At 37.2% G+C, this 24,735-nt stretch overlaps 1 protein-coding gene across 4 annotated transcripts in view; it reads left to right on the forward strand.

The window, feature by feature from the left end:
• Positions 1 to 24,735, forward strand: part of PDE4D (phosphodiesterase 4D) — a 528,631-nt gene that overhangs the window by 490,593 nt on the left and 13,303 nt on the right. For all 4 annotated transcript variants that reach the window (XM_067315238.1, XM_067315241.1, XM_067315240.1 and 1 more), the window contains 2 exons: positions 19,868 to 19,961; positions 24,020 to 24,192. In XM_067315238.1, the coding sequence (XP_067171339.1) occupies positions 19,868 to 19,961; positions 24,020 to 24,192 (267 nt within the window). The remainder of the gene's footprint in view (positions 1 to 19,867; positions 19,962 to 24,019; positions 24,193 to 24,735) is intronic.

Genomic DNA, 24,735 nt, shown 5'->3' on the forward strand with positions numbered 1-24,735 from the left:
AAGTTACAGATACCAATAGACAGGGGAGTGAGGAAATAATTCCATGAAAATAATTCCATGAAAATACCATGAATTTCCTTATGCAAATGCTGGGGCTTTTTATAAGAGCGGTTTAAATTACACAGATAATAAGTAAGCAATTTGGGGAATTATAGAGCTGCCTTTGGCCTGGTTTTGTATCTTGTCTTCATGTCTCTCTCATGTATACCAGTAAAACCAACCTCACAGTACACCTGCCTGCAGAACTGGAAACCACCAGGGTTTTATGCTTGTTCGCTTAGTTTGTGCTAGGGGCATTTGGATGAAGTGCTCACTTGGAGAAAAAGAAGTGCTACATTTTTGTGTATTTCCATGTATGTGTGAGACAAGAACATAATAGATGAAATTGCATATTTGCTCTGGTCTGGACAAATAGATACTCATTTGTTTGTGAATCTACCTTGATTTACAGCATGTAGTCTCAATACATAATCAAATGAACGGTAGAAAGGACATGGTGGAATGAATATTTGTTGATTAATAACTCACTGAATTTTTTCTCTGAAAGAAGAATGACCCTATCAAATGCCCTTTAGTTAGCGGTACAAAAGCCACGGTTTAATAAGAACTGGAGCCTGAACTAACAAAACTACGTGAAACAACTTACAGTCTACCTTCAGAGCCTCCATGTCTACTTTGGATGATTTATAGGAACTTGCTAAGGCGTGTATATATGAAAGCCATACTGAATTTGTCTTAGTGTTAGTAGTGTTACCTTGCAGTCTGCAATTCTCTGCTTTTCTCTGTGCTCTCACTGATTTTTTGTAAGATGTCTTTTACCTGCTGTCAATTTCTTTAAACTGAGCTATAGTAATTATATGGATGGGAAATAAGTTTGTTTCATATTTGGTTTTCATATATATTAGAATTGGAAAAAATGTCATGTTTGTGGTTTAGATTTTTGCCTTTTTCATGAGAATAATATGCATGATAAATATGACTTTTATGTCTGTAACTTTGAAAAAGGCAACTAAGAGACTTAGACTCTGTTAGTATGAAATGGCTATCATTCACCAAGATTTCTGATGAACTGTTAAAACATGTGCTTGACCAGGCCTACAGTAGAAACATTTCATTAAAATAAGAATATCAGGTTACAGGAGAAGTAAGATGAATGTAGTCGTACCAGCAAAGCTGTATTTTGTCTTTTGTGTGTTTGTCAAACTAGTCTTCTGAGTGAAATAGGCAAGGCCTGTAAAAGCTTAGTTTTTGCTGGTACAGCTATATCAGTTTTAAGGTGAATATGCCGTCACAGCTGAGTCAGTAATCCCTCTTCTTTGCACGTTTGTTAGACATACTTATGTGTAAAAATGTGTACTGTGGGTACAAGCCTCTTTTGTCACTATGCTACAGTGGATATTTGCAGGGTAGGTCTTTGCCTGCAGTGTGTGTGTGTGTTTGCATGTATGTATATATGTGTGTGTGTGTATAAATATATATATAAAAGATATATACACACACACACACATATATATATATGTATGTAGATATGTCTCTGTTATTCATATGGAGAGGAAAACTGCAAAAGTTCTCCTTTCTGGTTATTCTTAGATTGTTTGTGAGTAACAGCCTGAGATTTCTGGAATGATCAAAGAACAAGCTCCATTACCAGAACCTGTGTGCTTTTTACACTTCTGATATATCTTAAGGTACTGGCTTAGCCATGCCTTGGCTGCTTTAGATCTTCATGAGCTCTGTGATTGTGCTCCATTAAGGCATCTTCTCTGTGAGAAGATAAATTGTTTCTCCTTTGTTACAAAAAAGATGAAATTCTGAATGTTTGTCTCAGAACATGAGCAGTATGAGCATGTTTGTTACTAGTGGCAAGCTGGAATTTTTTACTCCTGGTTTTCACTTTCAATGTCTGACATGTCTGCTAGCATTAACAAGTGTTAACTAGATAAGAGCTAGGAAAAGGAGAGAAACTGTGGCAGATGTGTTTAAAGTCAAACTACTTTTCTATTCAATAAGAAGGGAACTGATGGAATTTCCTAAAAATAAATTTTGGAAAAAAATCTTGTTTTTCATTTCAAGGTACTTAAATGACAAAATACTTATTTTCAGAGGTGTGTTTTGTTATTACAAGAAACCATACATACTGCCACCTTTACAATTTCTCAAGTGTGAATACTTTATGGATTTAGCACAGGTTGTCTTGGGAAAGGCTTAAACTTCGCTGTAAGTGAAACTATTCTTATCCCATAATAAGAATATCTTTATGAGGTGTTACTGCTTGTAAATCTTACCTATGCAAATAAGCTGTTAAAAAAGCACCTGCAGTTACTGTAGCTAGGATAATCTGTACAAGTTCTAGGAAATCCTGTGCTGCAGGGCATGGGTGGTTAGCTGGAGCTAAGAGCACGTGTATCTCAGTGGCACAGTATTTCTTATTAACAACAGGATTCCTTTAACATTGGTATTGCATGATTTTATGTCCATTATAGAAGTTTTATGTCTTTGCAGTACCTCTAATATGTTTGCTTTCATTGTCTTGATTATCTTTGGACTGCAAGTCTCTGCACAGCTGCACTGAAATGGGGATAGCCATTTAATGCATATGCATATAGTAGGCTACACTAGTCTTTTGAGTCAGATTATTTTTTCTTCTTTGTTTTTTGTAAACCTTGTTAAAGTGTCTGCAAAGCATAGGACTTTACGGTTTAAGAGCACAGGAGCAGTCCTGAGACTGAGCTCAAGACAAGATTTGCCAGTTTTATGTATCAGTTGCCCTGAAAAAGTATCCTTCACTGGGATTGTCCTTAGGAATGGGGGAGTGGTTTTGATATGCGTTTGTGTAATGTCCTAATTCAAAGCATGAAAAAAATAGCAACTCAGTGATATGAGATGTATAGTATTAGCCAAATCATGCAGTTGGATCTGAGGCTGAAACTTCCACCCGGCTCTGTGCCGGTGCGTGCCTGCAGGAGGGGGGACTCCGGATTGCTTTGTGTCTGCAGCCGAAAGGAAGGATGAAGGCGATAGTGGCACTGCGGTAATCTGGCTGTTATTACGCAGATCCATTCATGTCTTCAGAGTAATCCTCCCCCTCCCCAGACCCAGGACCCCGTTTCAGCCCAGCCCAGGGCCGTTGGCTCATGGGCGAGCAGCCACCCTGGCAGTAACCTCCCCCAGGGCAGTCTCTGAGAAACACAGGACAAAAAGATGTGGCAAAAATGACTTGCTATGCCATCCATGGAGGGGATTTTAGAAGGAAGTCTTATCTGTTTCTTTTGTCCCGTGTCTGACTTACCTTTTTTTTATTTGCTTTTTTTTGGGGGGAAGCATTATGGCTGTTTCACTCTCCTGTACAAGTCACCGTACACACAGCAAAATGTAAGCATTAAGGGAAGAGGAATAATGGATTTTCCCTTCTGTATGTCTCAGGTCTTGGATCTTCTTTTCCAAGAAAAGACTCCTAAAAGGAGTCACAAATTTTTATCACAAATTTTTAGGCTTTATTTGAATAATGTGTTCATGGTTTCTTCTCCTGGTATAATTGAAAGGCCAGAGAGTGGGTCTTTCAGTGGATTATGAAATGGAAACTATTTGGTTCTGAGATTTGGTCATGGGGAAGCCCATGTTTGTGTAAGAGGTATGTTGGGGTAGTCCTAGAAGTAAACTGTGTGATCCTTTGACTACAGTGGGCTGGGGATTTTTCAAGGTATATGCAAAAGGTGCAAAGGTATTTGGTATGTAATGAGTTTCAAACTTTGGTTATTGGAAGTGGAGAGGATGAGTGGGAAGAGGAGACCCAAACTTAATCTATCTGTAGATGGGCTTTTATATTTTCTTTCCCAGCCTGGGGAGTTTGCATTACCAGTTTACAACAGGCATTTGTTCCTAAACGTAGCTTAGCAGCACTATCCGCTGGTGAAGACTAGGTGCCATCTTCCGTGAAGAAAGAAACAGAGATTTTAACTAGAATTTTTGCCAACACCATCTTTTGAGAGATATTTTAATTATGCCCTTAATAAAATACTAGTCAGAAAGACAGTTTGTTTATAATACCATGCAACTACCTTTTAGTGTTATCAGGAATTGTTATGATTGATACAAACAATAGATTTAAATGAAGTTAAATGGCAAAAGTGACATTCCCCATTCTTGTATACTACAGAGGGATTCAGTATCAGTACTGGTTGAAGGTACAGAACTTCCAGTTTATCAGCACTGTTAATTCCTCAGTTGGTTCCTATAATAATTATGCATTTCAAAGGCTCAGAGAGAGTTTTAACTTTGATTTCTTACCATTTGCCTGCTTTCCAAAGTTGTGAAGCATACCTTTATCCTTTCTTCTTCATTTCAAGTTTTTATACCTCTTTTAACATTAGCTAGCAATTTCTTTACAGTAATAATTGCAAACAAATGCATTTTTATGCTCCTAATAACTTTTGTTTGTTTTGCTTTTAGTGATAATTAAATAATTTCATTGGCTTTTCCACTTTTCCACCCAAATTATAGTTTCTATAAAATATGAGCATTATGGTAAAGCAAACAAGTTGCTGTCAGGTTTGCTAAAGAAATGAATTATTTAAAAGAGTTAAAGGCGGGGCCCTCTTGTGTTATTTTGTTGTTTCTTCTTGTGATGTTTTGAAAGACTTTTTTTAAGATTGTTTTCATCAGAGTTGGTTGTTACTGGGAAATAGTGTAAAGAGAAATGTGCCATTGAAATACCTTGCATCCATAAGAGGGATTTCTACATACCATGTAAAAGTAAAAAATTTCACAGAGTTTGCTCCAAGCTCTGTGAGCTCATGTCATGTGCAAACTGATCATACATTTGACTTGTGTGCCAGCATCTTTTATAGAGAAAACCTCTAAGCAAAACAGATTGGTGCCTGTTGAGAAATGTGTTGATACAATGAAGTAAGTCTTTGTGGAGTATGTATTTCAGCTAATATTGCCACAATTTAAGCACCATTAAAAACATTCTTGCCTTAAACTAGGATGCTTGTTTGGAGCATATCCAGACCCGAGGTATGAATAAATACCCTGTTGTTTCATAACTTCCCATTAGGATGCAAAGATGTCATATGCTTACATCAATATGTTGTGGATTCATAAAACATATACATAAAAACGTGATACATATTGTGCTTTTATGATGCGATATGTATCTAAGTAGAGCTATTTTTTAATTATTTTAGGGCAGAACTTTTAAGGCCTTTTATTCACATCAGATGTGGTTACACATTTGATTCTGTCAGTTGCTGAGCGGGATAAAGAGGTAACTGTGTGAGCTGTTCATCACTGTCTTCTGCCAGGGGTTGTCACCCCCTCAGAGCTTCTGTCATGACTGTAGGTGTATTCACACCCCAGTCCACTTGTGAGAGATCTAAATTAGCTGGTAACAACACCTTTTCTGTAACTTGCATCATTTTGACAGCACTGTATTAGGGAGACAGTAAATATATAGCAGAATATTGTAAACTGAAAAATATTTATTGAAATTAAGATTTCATTTTCTGAAGGACTTCTTTAGAATCCGTTATATACGTTACCCTATTGTTATGTAGAACAATTCCTGCAAGATAACTGTAGGTGAATATTGTGTCTTGAAAACTGATGCTGGTAAACAAAACATGAGTTGAAATATGATATAATTTTTGTTGCTTGTGCAGTTGCTCTGGAGTGACTATGGAAAATACCAGAACTGTGAAGAACACCTATTAAGACCCTGATTTAGTATGGGTGAAAATTACTGGTCCACACTGAGATTTCTTGCTGAAAAAAGTGTAATGCTACAACCAAAAGTTTAAGTATCTGTAGCTAATGCTTATATTATCACTAGAGGGCAGTAAATACAAACACTGAATTATGTATTTTACCAAAAAGCTTTTTTTTTTTTTTTAATGAATAAAGGAGCCTAACTTTGTATTAAACAATTCAGCTGCTAAGTTTTACTATTTATTCCCCCCTCCAAATAATTCAGAAGAACTTTTCATTTCAGTCTGTTCAGCAACATAAAATACTCTTATTTGATTCATGAGAATTATATATCATGTCTCCAAATAAAATGACTTGTAAAATAGTATAGCTCAGGCTATTCCATTGTTTTTAATGAAGATAGTTCTGGAAACCAGGAAGCTGCGAGAAGGCCTTTTTTACAGCAGCATAATTATGCTACAGTTATGAACCTTAAAGCTGGGACTTCTTCAGAAGGGTTAGGGATTAGTTCTGATTACAGCCATCCCTAGCTAGCCCTCAGTGGAGTTCATCTCTTCTTGACACTGTGGTAAACCCCCTCTGTCTGCACCACTGCATCTGGCTTAGTGTGTGGGCGCTGATTGCTGCAGTTCGTGAAACAACTCCCAGGGTTTGTAAAAATCCCTCTAGGTTTTTCGTTAGGCTCTAAATTTTCTCTCCTTCCAATAAGAGAGACTTAGGTAGAACTCAGAGAAGCTGGTTGAGGCTGATTGATTCAGTGTAGTTTCCTTGTCCCTAGCTGTCCTGCTGCATTTTCTTCCAGACCAGTCCTGACTGTCTTGTGGCTTGGTTGAGTCCATCCCTTTACCCTTGCTTGCTGGATGAAATGACTGTTCTTTGCTACTGTCGTCTCCCTGTGCTAAGCAGACTTTCCATTTTGTGGGGAGGCTTTCTGCTGGGGCTCCTGCCAGTATAAACTCTAGATGAAGCTGGCTAATTCTATGAAAACAGTCATGTTTGTGACCAGCAGGAATAGGATTTGACATAGGTGATTATTAATGTTCTCTGGTGCTTGAAGGTCAGTATAAAGGTGGTTTCTAGTATTTTCAGACAGGATTCTCATTTGGTTCAGGAGATACAGACTGTATGTTCCTGTTTATAACATGAAGGAGCTTGAAAACTAAAATCTGTGAAGCATTTAGCTGTTTTCCTCTTTGTTTTGCTTTTATCACTTACTAGGTGGTAGGCACTACATCCAGCATCCTTGTACTCAGGATTGATACTCAGACATCTCTTTGGAGGTTCATAGTACAGCTTGGTAGTCAGTCCAAGGGACTGCTTGATAGTCAATCCAGGGGATTGCAGTTGAGAATTAAAAAGCACTGTTCTGCCTTCAAAGCTAACCACATTTCTGCTGGAGTTCCCATATTACCATTTGCTGACCTGTGGAAGGAAAGACCAAGATCGTAAATTATGTCTCCTGTGGGATAGTTCATAAGTACTGCAACTAAGTCAACAAGCTGGCTTTTGAGCCTTCTTCACATCCTTTTCCTCAAGCCTGAAACATTTCCATCTCGCTTTCCTGTTGACTGAGCCTTCAGGAACCTTTGCTCACTAGCAGGAGCCAGAAAGGAACATGGATACTTCACTTCAGAGGCTCAGGATTTGTCCTAGGCCTCTGAAGAAGCAATAATTCTCTTCATTGTCCCTCTCAGTAATGTGTTTCTGTATATCAGAAGCCCTGCACTGGATGTGTGGAAAAATGACCTTTCTTTGAAAGTCTTGGATCCCTAGGATCCAAGCCATAGGATCTTTTGGTTCGGTCTGTGTGCTCAACAGTGGGTCCACAGACATCTGTAGGTGCTTGTGGTAAATCATGTGCATCAGTGATGAATAAAAGGATTAAACCCTCACTTATATTGGTGAATTATTTATAATTTGTAGATTCACAAAACACAGACTTTCTGGGGGTGGGGGTGGGGGTGCAGTATCACTATGGAATGTTCTGTTGTGTTTCTTTCCCCTGTGACTCTGTAAATTCTTCCAGAGTTCCTGCTTTCTAGAGTATAGCCCACCGTGTGGTGGGCATGGGCTGTCCTCCTTGTCACTGGGTCTGTAACTTTGTAGTAAACTGCCTTGAATCACAGTTTATGAGAGTGGCGTCAACAAACTAAACAAGTGACTCTCTGTGATTTCTGTACCCTCATAATTTTGATTTTTCCAATTTTTCTATTCTCTGAAAATTTTTATAGCATTGACTTACTTCCAGATCATCAGTGAACAAAACTGAGTACCATAACATAGTGCCAGATCTTGTAGAACCTGGCTTGAAACTGTCCCATTTGATGAAGACTTCCTGTTGATGGTTGTTAGAAATCAGTCAGTAATCAGGTTCTTAATCCATTTATGTGTCCTACCTCAACATTAGGATTGCTATTGCAGAGTAATACACACCACACAGTACTAAGTCAAATGCCTTACAACAATCCAAGAATATTACATATTCAAAGACTTAAAACTGTATTGACTGGCATTAATTACATTCCTAACTTTTAATTCTTTATCAAGCAAATGCCTAAAAATATATATTTCAGTTTTTTCCATAATTTTACCCAGGACTGATGTTTTGTAAAGTGGCCTAGAGTTACCCAGCCATCCCGCTTGTAAACTGTAGTTGGCACAGTGTTAACATTTTTGCAGTCTGTTGGAAGTTATCCTGTTTTTTCAAAATTTACTAAAGCTGAACATCACTGCTCCTGGGATTTCTGCCACCTCTTTTATGACTCTTGTGGAGAAAGTTATCCAGGCTTGTTGATTAAATAATGGCTATCATTTCCTGTGGGTTCTAAGAGATTTAATCATCTTTCTGCCTTTCAAGGTCATTGTCTTATTTCTTTCTAAATATGCAACAGTGCTTATTACAAACTTCCTTGTTTTCTGAATTTTTTATTACTTGATTATTGTCATTCCAAGTTATACTTTTCTCATTTCCATATTCTTTTCTTGATGAGAATAATCATAGAAAAATGTCAGTATTCCCCCCCACCAGCCCTTTTATCTTCATCGATGTATGTGTGTATGAAAACAAGAATTTTCCTTTCAAGTTGCCAAATTTCCTTTAATCTCTAATTTATGAATTTCTTATCTCAGATTACTCTACGTATTTAGTTTTGTGTGGCAGCTATTTGCTATATACATGTCTACCCACCACAACCTCCTCTGAAGCTAATTATTCGCTTGTTCCAATTTGGGAATTGAAGATGAAAATTGGCAAAAACAATTACTGTAAATCCATGCAGGTGTGAATTTTCCAAGTATAAATTTGAGGTAGTCAGTCATACCTTTCCATGTAGCCAAAGTCAGAGGGCATGTCTGCAGAATCAATGAAGTCATGCTGGTGAATTATATCACAGCAATTGGTAGTTTTTATGTGATAGAGATTAGGAGTCTCAGAAAAAATCATACAAATTAGGAATAAACTGTCAATATCAGTATCATTTCCTACTATCAACATAGTTATTTTGCTACTAAAATAGATTGTAACATATAGGTACATTGGAGGGAAAAGATTGTCATGATTTTACATGCTACAAGAATTTCACAGATTCAGTGAAGTATGCAGGTAGTTTTCCTATAGACTTGTAAACATCTCAGAAGGAGAAATAACAGAAAAGTCCACATGAACCATAAAATCTCAACAGAAAAAATAAAACTGTCTAGCTAATAGCTTTATAGATAACATCCTTTGACAAATTCAATAAACTAGAATTTAGTAATTCTAATGGATATGTCTTTGTCTCATACATTGGTGAGGAATAAAATAATCAAAAAAAATTTTTTTATACATTCTGAGAACCTAGTGTAATTTAGATAAGGAATATTTTAAAAGGCTATTATATAATACAAGCTCTGTTGTTTTTAAGACAGTTGTTAGTAAAATTTAACTAGGAACCAGCCTTTGAAGTGCCAAGTAAGCGAAGTGATGAAAAAACCCTCGTTTTGCAATGTCCACTCTTATTGCCTATTTCAACTGAGCTGTCATACATACATACATGCTTAACTTGTTAATTAGCCAGAAGTAAATGGCTGTTTTTATATGATCTTCTAAGTCATAATATGAATGGCTTAAGGCTTAAGGAATGGGGACTGTCCCAAGAGCGTCCCTGAAGAGTTTTGTTGGATCATTTTCTCCCCTCTCCCCCTCCTGGGTAGTCTGTAGTTCTTTTGCAGGTTTGTGCTAGTACTGGAAGTCTTCATGGAACCTCCAAATCTGGGAATTCCTGGGTGGGGAAGAATCTCATTCCCGATCCCCAGGGCTCCCTGGTCCAGGCTCATCCATCTCACCCTGTGCAAAGCGGCAGCAAAGGGGCAGCGTGGTGGGGGCACTGCAGCTTCCTGCCACTGCCCCTTTTGCTCCCAAATTGCCAGGCAACTGTTTGAGCCTATTTCATCCAGCTTCAGAGGGGTCTTTGGCAATCATCTTTTAATGCTGTGATTTTTTGAGATGGGGTGGAAGGTAATCTTGCAGCGTATTTAATTTGAGATATCAACAAAAGTATTTTCAATTCTTAGAGTTGATATTGGGTAGGTGGCAGCAGTGCTCTCTTGCGGGTGATCTGAAAACAATGCAGCACAGATGTGAAGCTTTGTATTTAGCATTACAAAGCTGAGCTGGAACAAACAGGAGAAATATCTTCCAGAAATACTTTTTAGGCTATTTTAATGTCCTTCTGAGTCTCTAATAGCCCAGATCTGTTTTCAAAAATTAATTATCTTATACCATATTCCTGTTTAGATCCAGGACAGGTATATTAGTGTATATGATGTGTTCATTTACATGTTCTTGTTTTATGTATTTTAAGGAAAGCAATATGTTTTCCATATGAAAATGCATTATATATGTGCTAGATGATTTCTTGACTATATGCAGTTGTCACATTGCTATACATTCCTCTCCTGTAAGGAAGAAGTTTTTTAATCTCATATTTTCCCCTATTGATTTTTCCAGGTTTGATTCTTTTTCAAGCACTTAGTATTGCTGACATTGCTGTGTAGCATCACCCAGGGAAGTAGAAACCACTTCAGCCAAAAGCTCCCTTATGACCGTTGTTGGTCAGCATCTTCCAATGAATCAGCAGTGTGGGCTTAGGCTGAATGCTGCACCTCATTCAGCTTGTCCTTAGACATTTCCTCATTGTCATATTAGGAAACTCTCCCTTCTTTTGATACAACAAAGACTCAGAAATTTGCCGCAGTAGTGCATATGCCTTATATAAAGTGGTGCAAGATAATGTATTCCTCCTTTTAAGTTTTGGTCTCTGAATGGCAGACAGTGGGATATTTTATTTAATGCTCTGAGTCGGCTCACTGACACGCTTCACTTTCAATTAATCCTTTTTTTTTTCCTGTGAGATACAGCTGTAATTGGTTATATTATTCTGCCAAGGCAGAAAGAGCAAAAGTTGAATAAATGCAGTGAGAATTTGAGGATTCTTATGTCTTTGTTCTGACTTCTCCATGGAAACTTCAAACTTACTGGGAATTGCAAGACTCTACACATGAACTGCTATATCTTAATAATAGTTGCTTTTATCTACTAAAAAGAAGCAGTAGTGACTAGCAGACAGGCCTAATGGGCTGAGCAGATCAGTTTTTAATCCAGATGGCATAGAAGCTAAAAACATTTTCATTGTTAACAGTACATCACAATTGCTCAGGAATCCTGGTAGTTTTATTTCTGTTTTTTTGTGTTGTTTTGTTTGTTTTTTGGTATAAAACTCATATATTTCCCTTCCATATAAAAAGTTAAAAACATTAGGCAAGCTGTATGAATATACAGAATACTCATTTTAACTGTAGTGTATCCATTGAGGAGACCTGGCAAATACTACTGAAAAGGAAAGAGGTTAAACTAATTATTTTTGAATGGAGTGAATGCTGCAGGCAGGGATGCCATTATTAAATGGCATTTGCCATAAAAAAGAAGAAATACCCCATTCCCAGGAGAGTCACCCTTGCTGACCAATCAGCAATGACCGTGCACCATGTCATTAGCCCCTTGCATTTATCTTTTTGGGTGACATACTATTGGCTGGTAGTTAGGCTTTATGGGAGGGATTACTGACACTGTTTGTGGCTTCCCCTTCAGGTCCTTATTTGGTAGCTGTTGATAGAACAAGTCTTTCCAGCAACTGAGCATCTTGACATACATTATTCATTAAGTCCTGGTGTTCAGGAAATATGCATATCCCTAGCTCTTCAGATATTTCTTCAACTCATGCAATCTGTCTCTTCAACCTAGCCTCTGAAGGTCTGGAGTTTTACAAATGGCATTTATACAATCGGAAGACCACACGATTGGATTTCATTGCAGAATGTCTTGTATGCACTTAATTGCTGAGAACCTGAAGATCAGCAAAAAGAATTAAGAGGGAAAAAGAAGGCATCTTTCTTCTTGAAAGTCTTTTGCAGTATCATATAGTGAAGAACTGAATAGTTTAGACTGGTAGTATAAAAAAATCAAAAATGCCTGAGGCAAACTATTTACTCTCAGTTTCTTGGGGCTACATAAAGGTAGGATTTTGTTTTACCTTTTAAGAACCTTGATATGCAGTGCATGATTGCATGGTTACTGGATAGCATGTGTATTTGTGGATAATATGACTACGAGTAATATGCCTATAAAGACAAAAATCAGAAAAGCAAGCCTTTGTTCAGCAGTGAGAATGAACTGCACAGTGTACAGTCTTTCTTATAACCTGTGCTGGGACTTATAAAATAGTGTAGCTGTAGTGCATAGTTAGACCAGGTATAAAGCCAAAAGAAGTCAGTGGAGTTGTGTTTTTTTGGTTTTTTTTTTTTAAAGATTATGCTACAAAGCTATGCTTCTGCACATTAAAGGATTTCAAAAAAATAAACCCGAGATACCATACAATAGGAGGGTGCATGATTAAAGAGAATAGGCTGAGGATAATGGATGAATGTATGACTCGTACTGGTTTTCATAGCTGAAGAAATGTGCAATTATCAACAGTACGCTCCAGCAGCATTTTCTGGTAACCTCTGTGAGTGTGTGTGTGTGTGTGTGTTTGTGAGACAGCTTATTGATTAAAACACTGGGAGCCTGAAAATCGTTGTCTTCTAGTATTGATCTAAATTGTTATGTAGAACAGGTTAGAACTAGCTTGAAACTGCAGTAGTGCTAGTAATTAGAATTAAATGAGCTTTTACCTTTTTCATGGAAAAGTTTTGCACAATGAATTAATATGTTAGCATACAGAACTCAAATTCTCTTAATACAAAATCACGTTTGGGCTTTGTCTTATCCCTACTTACATGATTGTTGTTAAAAAATGATGTTGCCTGTATAATTTTGTTTATGAACTGGTAATAAAATCATCCTATGCTTGACACAGAAAGCTGTTCCAAATTATCCTGTTTCAAAGGAAATTCTCATTTCCCCTGAACTGAATAATGCAAGAGTTGAATTTGATTATTAATAAAATACAAGCATTGTGTTTGCACATGACTGAATTTCTTATGCCCCTTTGTATTAATACGTACTTTCATCTTTTTTTTTTTTTTTTTTTTTTTTTAAGTAAAAATGCAAGACCCTCGTTAGGTCATTGTGATCATTCTCAGCTAATGCCGAATTGTTACAGTATATTCTCAAGGATTTTGTTCAGTCATCCGTGAAGAGATTGGATTCCATTATGCCAGTTAGATGGATTCCCTTCTCATTTACCAAAAAAAATAAGATAGATTCAGCCAAAAGTGGAGCGTTTATTATAATTTGCTTGAAAGTATTTCCTGGAATGCCATGCAGCTGCTGTGTTGCTCCTACTTGCTACTTCACAAGTATTCGATCACAGATCTTCAACAAATTTTCATTGTTACTCCCAGCCTTTAAAATGGAGAGATTTTTTGCTAGCTGAAGTTCAGCAGAGAGTATGATAGCTGTAGCTGATTACATACGATAAAATGTCCTCTGTACAGACAGCCTCTTATACTGTGTATAGACAATGATTTTAGTTAAGGAGCTATTTGAATACAATTTTAATACATGGGTTTTTAAGTTCACAGTATACACATTTTAGGAAAAATTGTGAAGACAGGCAAAGATGATCTGCTTTTTCTTACAATCAGAATTTTAAAATGTAGGGTATTCCTGAAATTCAGAGGAAGAATGCAATGCCTTAGTGTCAGAGATCATTACAAGTATTTACATCCCTGACTACATATCTATTTTGCATAGTAATTTCTGTATGTTTCAGGCTATACTTTATCTTTTGTTAAATTATATTTGAGAGAATGATTGTCATGATGGCATTATTTCTCTCTGGCTTTCATCAAGTATCTTTCTTTGAAACAGTAAGTACCACTTATCACAATGCCAGGTTTAGAGATATGTACCTCGCTGTAGCTTATGTATAAAAATCTGAGCATGACCATGATATTTATTAAAAACCTGGGGTTCAAACTGAAACCTTTATTAAGAATGCTATTGAAATCATAGCTAAGCAGTAAAAACAGAAGACTTAACGTTAATTCATAAGGCTGGCCTGAAAGTTCCTTGACTCATTTTTATTGAATATAAGACTTTTCAAATCCAGTAAAGTAATATGGTTTCTTCCTTTTTGAGTTTTAAACATCTTTTAAAATAATGATGCGTTTCAGAAGCAAAATATGCTGTCATGTAAGTTTAATATTCCAAGTATTGAATGCATGCTGCATGTATGTGTTCTATCTATGCAAGTTTTTAGAATTTTTTTCTAGAAGAGAGGCAGCCAGAAAGGTCAAAACTGTGACCTGCTGCCTTGGTGGGTTTGGGGACCTGTGCAAAGAGTGTGCACAGGAGGGCTCCAGCTCCTCCTGAGCATTATGGACCCACCACGCAGGGGCTTGGAGCACAACTGACTCAGCCTGGAGGACACGCAGGAAGGGGCCTGCTGGTCCATGGACTACCTTCTTCCTGTAGCTTCACCTTCGGTGCTGTTGCCAAAGGTTGCAGTGGAGGCAGCCACTTCCACTCCTGAAGGGGTGATTTGCTGCATCTCAAGGACTGTGGAAGGCCTGGGTGGACGAGGCCCTCTGAGCATCCCTGCCACGGGTGGTTCGGCACACTTCCTCTCCCTCCGCAAGGAGCCGCAAACTGCACATTCGCTTAAGGCTTCTGTTACTGAGTCAAGAATTTTATGCAAAATATGTGAAAAGTTCTAAAGTGTAATCGGTAAACTCCATATATGTTAAGCACACAGTCAGCACCTTTTCATGGCCATGAATTCACTCTGTAACTGGATCTTCTCCATGTCTTTAAACTGGAAGTTTCTTGCTACCATTGATGCAAACTCTCCCCAAAATTATATCAGTGCACTGGAGTAACGTCTGGAAACATTATTACTGTAGAAAATTGTCCACATTTTTTCAGAAAAACTTTGCTAGCATCAAAAAAAATCATATTTTTCCCCACAAAAACATTTAATAATAATAATCCTAGGTTGACAGCAGTAGGGTATACACAGAGATATGCACACATAGGGCTTCAGCCCAGAAGGACCTGAACTAGCTCATTCCTCGGTTTGTAACCTCTTCTTTGGAGATGACCACTATTTAGGAAACGGTCTTAGTTTCATCAAGTTATGCACATTTATTCTTGTGTATCAGAGTTCTAACTATATCAGACTTTATATAGATTCTTAAACTGAGGTAAAAGTACACATGCAATTTTGTCGCTTTGGGAAATTTTTAAAGTTGTGCCTGTGATATTTTTTCTATGATAAGAGTAAAAGAAAAGCATTAAAATAGAAACAAGTAAAATGAAAAAAACCCCAAATTCTGCTGAAGGAATTGTTTTAAAAATTTTTTTCAGGCAATACTTTACTGAATTCTGTTGCTGTGACATCGCTATTCAGGAGCAAAGAACTGCATAATTGACTTACTGGACATTTCTAGCCTATCGATTCCCAGGGGAAATTTCCTAGACTATAGTCAATGGCTATGATGTACCAAAGAGGCATAGATTTATCATTTTTCCAGTCTAACAATGCCTAGAATGTAAAGTTGGAAAATCGTTCTTTCTGAAGAAGAATTCAGTGTGTGCATGGTTCAGCTGAAAACATCTACTTCCTCCCTGTACTGAGCTGCCAATATCATAATTAAAGCATATGATATAATGTAATGTAGACATATTAGTAACAGCAGTTTTGGTACATTATAATTCATTTTCTTCAACTAGGAAAGTATACAGTGTTCAGGTTTTTTTCAGCTTATTACATAAATATTATCTTTAACATCTAATATTAATGACAGGAATTTTTCATGTTTTACTTGGCTTGTTTTGAATAAAGTGCCAAACATTGTTTCTGAGATGATGAATGGTGAGAATATGGACAGTCTAGCCAAGTTTCAAGCACTTAAAAGAGGCATTTTCTGGATGACTGAAACAATGTTGACTCACTGGAGTAACAGAAACTTCTCTGATTTGCCGTGAGATCTTGTGGGAGCCATGTGAGAGCTAGGTAGGGGTTCATTCTAAAATAATAATATAGGGTTGTCTAAAAATGTGGGAAGTTAATGCTCTGAAGCAACATTCAGTCTGTGGATGGGTGCACTTGGGCCCAAATGAAATTTTGAGAACTCAGTGAAATCGTCAAGATTTTTTTATTTAGGAAAAAGAGTCTTTTCCAAAAGGGGATGTTAAACATCAGAGTATTGAGTAACATATAGATTTACTAAACCAGGGTGTAATCAGTAAAAATGTCTGAACATCTCTATCACTGTTGTCTCTTTTTTTTATGTTCTCAAACAGTTTTTTGTGCCATTCTTGTGTTATGTTTTTCCTGATATTATTCATTCAGCAGCAGCAGCATTACTGTTCTGCATCAGAAACTGCTGTCTGCATATGGTCTTCAACTTCACATGTTGTAGTGCGGATGACAGTCATAAGACTTTGTCATTTTTAATTAAAAAATAAAATCAAAGCGGTGTTCTAAACTCTGCTCAGTCCAGATGTTTTCAAAATAGATGTCAATTAAAGTTGTGCTGGTGTTGCATCAGCAACTCGTGAAAGAATATGAGGAAGTCGTGCTTTTATAGTTCTTGAGAGCCAAAGGCTTCGCTCACTGAATTCACCATTAGTAGGAGGGCTTTGCAGAAGCTAGGAGATTTGTTTTTTTGTATGCCCATGTTCAAACAGAGTGTAATCCACAGGTTTCATGCTGAATGTTTTGGTGACTTATGGGGATGACAGGAGGTGGGAAAGCCAGACTTTGCGTCAGACCAGTTAGGAGCACAGGCCTGGAGGCTGTCATGCCCCTTTCAGCCCAGTAGTAGTCCTCTGCATTTGTGGACATCCATGCAGTAATTGTTTAGTTGGAAATTCTTAAAGAACATGTACACCATAGGTTACTAAATGATTCCCAGTGCTTGATAACAAGCCTCAAAAATCAAAAGCCAAAATTATATTCACTACAGGAAGACAGCAGAAGAGACTGAGGTCATCATGATGTATTCGGTCTCTGCATTTATATGGTATTAGTTCAATGTAACTCAGAAATGGACCACACACTAAGGTGCAGAGGAGGCCAAAACCCCCCCGCAGTGGTTCCTACCAGTCTGACCAGGTTGAAAAATTTCTTCCTGGCTGTCGGTCATTAAGGGAGTTTAACACTTGAGAAAATGTCATGGCTTTAGCAGCATCACCATGTCCTGCTTTCCCTAACACTAATAACTAATATTGGCAAGTAAGGAAAACCCTGTCCCTCTTCTCCCCTAATTAAATTTATGAATCAGAAAAGAAAAAAATCCTTCCTATTTTTAATATCAGATAACTACAAAAAAAAGCATAGTGGAAACAAACACCAAGCTATTCTCCTTTCAAACCTGAGAAAATTTTAAAGTAGTTGGAGAGTTCCTTATCAGCACTTACCATCAACTCAGTTACTAGATGGCCTTTTGTCGAAGTGGGGAAAGCGACCAGTAGTGTTGCTCTGCAGCTGCAAAAACAGCATAGCAAAGCTGGACGTCGTCTAAGAGTGTTTATTAGGAAAAAAATGGGCATAAGGACCTATTTTGGAGGGTCCAGTGGAATTAGCTGAATTAAATTAAGAAAGAGAATATAGGCCAAATATTGGAGAGGTAGTGGATGGACTGATGACAGGCCTGAAAGTTAATGCAATTGTGTCAGCTTCTGACATTTTATTAAGATTCCTATATGTGGTATTTAATTGAAATATGCAGTTTATGAATACAGTCTGGAGACAAGTAATTCTGTGATATCTTCAGTTTTTACCTTAAATAATTCAGTTTCTCATCTTCATGGTTGCATAAAAAAGCATGCAACTGTGACTTAAGTGCATGCTAAAGGTTTAAAGAAAGGCTTTTAAAAATACTCTTTGGGATTTTGGGATCAGTTATTGCTTGGCAAGCTTAACTTGTTTTTTAATATTTAACATTGGTGACAAACATCTGAACTCATTGTAAAGGCCTATACTGGTTCCATGCACATTATATTGCCCTATACTGTGTAATATTTTAACTGCAGTTGCAATATGGGTCTAATTTTCAGAAATCTGTTGAGCACTTGGTAGCACACTGCTGTATCTGAGATCAAAGTTGAGCCTTTGGCTTGTGACAAAAATAGAATTCAGTCTTTGTAGCAGGAAGTTCCTGGGCTGATGACATGTCAAGATGGCAGGAAAAATGCAGTAGCTAATGGTTAGAGTGTTATATTAAAGGTAATTTTTAAATGGCACACTGTGAGCAACACAGTAATTGGTGACTTACAAAGACATTGTGAAGAAAATAACACCATTCACTATGCAAGGCCTCTTTGAAGAAGGGGCTTTGATGATTCCAGTGGGATGGAAAGGAGGTGCTTAATGTTTATTCTAGTGCTTTATCTACTATAGAAGAATAAATTACCAGTTTTTGGCATAGAAGAACATTTACAGGGATACATTCCAAAGACAGCTATTGCTTAATGTAATTAAGCTATTGCTTAATGTAATAAATAGTCATAACTGGGTGAACAAGGTGGAAGACGATTCTGAAAATGGCACAAATTATTCGTCTTTGTTAAGAGAAGAGATGACTGAGAAATCTAACAACAAAATGAAAGGCAGACAATGGCAGACAACATTCAATAGTGACAGATGGATGTTAATGTACATTGGAAAGAGTTCTTTGAATTGCTAATAAATATTGCTGAGTTCTGTTTACTGATAATATCAAAGCAGAGATATACTCAATGAAAATGCAAATAGCACAGCTAAAGCTGTATTGCACAATTAACTTGTAGAACACAATGCCACAAGATATCATTTAATCCTGGAGTCAGAAGGAATCAAGAAAGAATCAATTATGATTAGGGAATCAATTACATATTTAGTGGAATATTAATATCCGCTTGGATTAAATAAACTGTGTGTGTGAATTGCTAACTTATGGGGAATAGGAAGGAATTTCTATAGACAAGTGTTTTCTACTCTGATATTTCATACAGATACAGACAACTTTCTGAGATAGTGGGATGGGCAAATCATTAGACTGATCCAGTGTAAAAATTCCAAGTAAAAGACAACAGAGCCCATTTCTATTCATACTGGTGTGTAGAAAAAGAATAAAGTATTGAGATTTTTTTAAGCAGTGCCGCGAAACATATTTGAGTAGATTGATGATGGACAGGAAGATAAACTTGAAAGGTTACAAGATACCTGGCAAAAGTGCACAAGCAGATTAATTTACAAACATGATAAGAAATCCCTAGTAGAGAAGCATGAAGCAATGGTAGTTTTCTTTAGTGCATGTAAGATGTGCTTTGTGTAAATACATTTTTATTTTCTCTCCAAATGAAAATCTAAAAATTAAAAAGACAGTAATATTAATTATTTGTGTGTGTGCATATGCTTTATAGTTCAAGTTTTCAGTTACTGGTAGGGCCCTGTGTCTTAAGAAACGGAATCACTGTGGGATGTTGTAAGTGTTTAAAAATTATGTTGTCCAAATCCCAAATAAATTAATAGGATAGAGCAGTGTTACATGTAATTCTTACTTTCGCAGTTTGTTTAGTATATGTTCTTAATGTCATGTGTCCTTTTGCCAATTATAAAGTGACAGCATTTTCTCATGCCAGCAAAAATATGTCTTGACCCCTAACTTGTGCTTTTTTTGTTTTTCTTTCCAGTTTAAAAGAATGCTGAACCGGGAGCTAACCCACCTATCTGAAATGAGTAGGTCAGGCAATCAGGTCTCAGAATATATATCGAACACATTCTTAGGTAAGTTAACGGGAGTTGTTTTTTTGCCTTTTGTTTTTTATCCCTCTCTGTGCTGTGATGCAGCTAAAAAGCAAGTACTGTATTATCTTCTGTTTCCAGAAAATGTACGTTTTCTGTTTAATTGTTCAGTGTTTGAGCAGAAAGATCATGGTAGATGCGTTTCTTCACAGCTCATCTAGTTTTTGTATGTGGTTTCCCTGTGTGTGTAGTTACAGATAGATGTATATTCATGTACAATTAATTAATTACAACTAATATATTGCTAGCACATTAAGAAGTGAATATATGATGAATTAAGTATTTCATATATTAAAAATCATTCTTCCATTCTGTTTCCTGTATGGGCAGAATGAAAGTTACGCCAAAGAGGTTTCACTGTGCCGAAAGTACATAAATATAAGTAACCTCATTAAGTCTCACAGCACACAGTTTTGATACTTTGGCTTTCCCTGCCTGCACAGGAGAAAGTTGGTAAACATGACTAAATCAACGTCTGAACAGATTGCTGCTGGGAGAATATGTACAGCTAAAGTGCTTACATGGTGGGATATTAAGCATTAAAAAAGCCTGACACGATATTACAAAGAGTATGCTTCCTCCTCTGTGGCTTTGCGGAAGGCGGTATATATTTTTGTGATAAAATTGTTTAAAATGAATTAAACTTTGTCCCATTTGTGTGGATTTTGAACATGAAGATATAGTTAATATAAGAATTAAAAACAAGTTCTGAAGGAAACACCATTGATTCACAAAGACTGCATATAAGGAAGGCACAGCTGGATATGTCTAAATTAGGATAACAAATACTTCAAAAAGTGCCAGTCAATCAAGATACATCTTGTTTTATTTGTGTGAGGTACCATAGTTGGGGCTTTTTTTGTGTGTTTTTTTTAAAGGAAGTAGGGGTTTTTAAGCACATTGTGTCCTATTTATCACTTTATCCTAAATGAATCACTTAATGTGTCTGTTCAGTTTGTCCATAAGTTCAGTAGCATCCCTGAGAACAGCAACACCGCAGGATTTTGTGCCGTAGGCAAGTGATGAGCCTCAGTTATGGAGAAGCTGTGTTGCACAGCTTCAGGAGCCCTGAAAGGCTCAGTGTAAGGTTGCCTGAGAAGATGACCCACTTAGGCTAGCTGAAAAGACTGAGGTATCAGTCTCTTCACGCCTTCACTTGAAAACTTAAGACTCGTTTTAACAGGTGTGAGGAAATGCATCTGTCAGTCTTTCACATAAGACCTCAGTATTGAGCCGAAGGAGCTCTGGGAAAGCAGTCACTAAGAATGTCCGGAGCCTGGGTATTGTTTTGTGGCTGCGTGTAAATAAAAACCTTGGATACTTAAAAATGTGGATACGAGAGGAAGACAAGGAGGAAAACACTGTTTAGGACTGTTTTCCCAAGCAGAGCTATATGATATGTATGCAGTTATTAATAATGATAACAATTTTATGACAACAAAATAATGACAACAAAAACATTCCTTGTGTAAAGAATTAAGGCTCCTACATTGAATATGATAATACAGAAGCTTTTTATTTCTCAATGTAATTAACCTGTTTTCTTACAGCCAGAAAATATAGTAGAGCCTGCCAATGAGTATAAAATAACTCTATGCAAAACCCCCTGTCAGAATGGCAAGTTATCTTTTCTGGACGTTCAGATGGACCCAGGATATTTTGTTTAGTGTGCTTGTAGTTAGGAAAACATTGGCAATCCCGTGGAATTCCATCGGAGATCTAAAGCTGTTCAGACAGACACTTCCTTTCACTTGAGTTATTCTGACAACTCAGTGTATGAAGCTGCCTTTGATGGGCCTAAACTTTGTGCATATGACTGAAACCATAAACATCAAAGCACGAGCACGAGTCAGTGCTCTTCATCTGTTGTCGGTTTGCACCAGTCAAGAGCTCTAGCGCTCCTGCTCCCCCTTTTTTTGATTGTCCGTATGAGGAGAGCGGTGGGGGCAGTCAGGGAACTTTGTGCCGCAGGCTAAAGCTTGGTGACATTTCCACAGTCTCCTCTTTGCTGTGATTTGTTTGGAATTCTCTGAGGTTTCCAGTAAGTACAGGCTGCTAAAGGGTGGTTAAAAAAGAAAGGAAAAAAAAAAGAAAAAAAATGAAGACGCAAACACAATAAGAATCTAGATATTAGAAATGAACTTGCTGCTCTCATCTGGTTTCAACTTCTTTATTGAAAATGTCCAATACCGGAAGGAAAAAAAATGGTCATATCAGATATTTACAATCCCCCAATTTTTTTGTTTTGAGGTGTTTTTAAATACACGTTTTCTCTAGGCTACTATGTAAGAAATATCTGTCCTTGATTTTCCTGTTTTTTCTAGAAGATTTCTTGATGACTAGGAAAGATGCTGTTGCATTTCAGTAGACAGGAGATAATTTGGAGACAGTCATTAAAAGTTTACATTTAAAAATTTGTATGAATAAAATCAGCAAAACTTAATGCAAATTCCTAGCAGCTTGGCAGAAAGTCTTTTCTTGCATATAACTTTGGTTTCTTCTGGGGAAGGTGGGTGAGAACAACCTTAGCTCTTCAGTTCTCCAAAAAGTCTTCCATAAAAAATTGCAAAAGATGAGTGCTTGGTAATCTCACTATTACTGAAATCTTTAACACATAAGACTCCTTTTCAAAGTGTTTTCATACCTATTTTCTTGTGTCCTAATGATGCAAAGAAAGCAATTTTTTCTGTCCTTTATGGGGTATAGATTTGTTTTAGTCTAATTTCAACACCTTTTACATTCAAGAATTTATATGACTTTACAGCAGAGGTGAAAAGATCTTATAAATGTTCAGAAAGGATTTAAGGATTATTTTATTGAAGTTCTACTTTGGGAAAAAAAAAAACAGATTCCATGTTTAACTGTTCCAGCCTTTGTTTATTCCCAAGTGCTAAAATATAGACAGTTCAAGAAAAAGCTTCCCAGATGAATTGCATGTGGTTAAATCCAGGTCTAAAAGGACCTCTTTTTATAGCTGATTTTCACCTATTGCAGAGTTTAAGATGGAAGCTAAGCAGCAGACAGATACACACCACAGAAAAAGTCCTGGGAGGTCAGTGCTGGCAGTCAGCTGCTGGCGTGATGGTGGGGCTGGCCAGACTTGCTGGAAAGGGCTATGTAAGCCAGCCCAACTCACTTTGCACAGAAGTGGATAAGGACCGTGCCACATGGCTTCACCAGCTCTGCTGAGCGGCAGCTCTTGCTCAGGAGAGCAGTGCCCCAGGTGCCTGCCATGCTGCCCACCCCGGGCAGGGTCTGCAGGTGTCATCTGACAGTGGCCTAAATATAGTTCACTCTCACTTTAATCACTGTCTATTCTGACCAAAGGTTTTGCTGGCACATAGGCTGAGCAGGTATATGAAGTAATGCCACTGATACTGCTGTGGAGGCAAAAGCCTGCAAGAAGATGTAGCGCTTGAGGAAAATAGCCCTTTTCTCAGTTTGGGAAGTGGTATCGATTATAATAGAAAAGAACCGACTCGCTGATGTGAACTGCATCTCCATCCCAGGTGTTTGTTGATGTGGCTCCACTGGCAGAAGCCTTTTTGAGTTGCACGGTAGAACCGGTCCCCAAGTATTATGTCCTTTGAGTTCTGAAATGTTTTGTAAATGTTTACTTGAGATATTGTTTTGATTTCTGGAATTGCAATTTCAGAGAGTGTTTTTCCCAGTTATTTCAGAATTTCTTGCAAAATGAAAATGAAGATTTCTGTTCATTCATAATAACATTTTTAAATAGAAAGGATTAACTCTCTCTACAGGGCTGGGAGGGTGGTGGAGGTCACACAATCACAAGTCACAGTCGAAGCCAGTTCAGAAATAATGAGGCAGTCTGTAAAACATAGTTCTGCTTAACTCAGAAGCGGGTCTGTGTTTATGCTGCTTCACATTTATTACTGCTGTTGATATGAAATACCTACTGCAAAATCTCCATGCTTAAAAATAAAAATGATAGTTTTGTTAAGAACTGTGATATCCATAGTATGAAACCTAACAGTAAAGTGGACATAATTGTTCTGTTTTTCCTCATTCTTTTGAAGACAAACAACATGAAGTTGAAATCCCTTCTCCAACACAGAAGGAGAAAGAGAAAAAGAAGAGGCCAATGTCCCAGATCAGTGGAGTCAAAAAACTGATGCACAGCTCCAGTTTAACTAATTCCAGTATTCCCAGATTTGGAGTGAAAACAGACCAAGAAGATGTTCTTGCCAAGGTAAAGAATATTTAAATTCTTGAACTTAAACCATTGAATCAAGATAAAAGATTGTCAAATGGACTTAAGAGTATTATTTCATCCTTTGTTTACAACCGTTGATTTCAAGCTGTAACACCAAAGGCTGATCTCATTAAAATAATATGAAACCAGTGCAGTGGAAAAATAACATAAGTGAAGTCAGAATCAGGCCATGAAGGTTAATTCAGCACTAACAGTATTCCAACAAGATTATTTGCTGTCTGGGCATGGAATGCAAATTTGCATTTGTGTATGCATTAATAAAGCTGCTTATTAATAAATAAAATCTAAAGAATGAAGACTCATATATTGTCAGAAGGATGGAAATATATCGTAGCGCTATTATTTTGAAAATACAGAACTGTACATGGCATTAGAGCTATCCTTGCAGGTCCTGTCTTCAGCTTTATCATTTTATGTACATCAGTTGCATTTTCATTTTTAGTGAAATTTCCCTTCATTATTGAATCAGTAGTTAACTTTTTGACAATAACGTAAAACTGGTATGAAGTCATTATTCAT

The sequence above is a fragment of the Apteryx mantelli genome, chromosome Z (genome assembly GCF_036417845.1).
Source record: "Apteryx mantelli isolate bAptMan1 chromosome Z, bAptMan1.hap1, whole genome shotgun sequence".
NCBI classification, from domain to species: Eukaryota; Metazoa; Chordata; class Aves; order Apterygiformes; family Apterygidae; genus Apteryx; species Apteryx mantelli.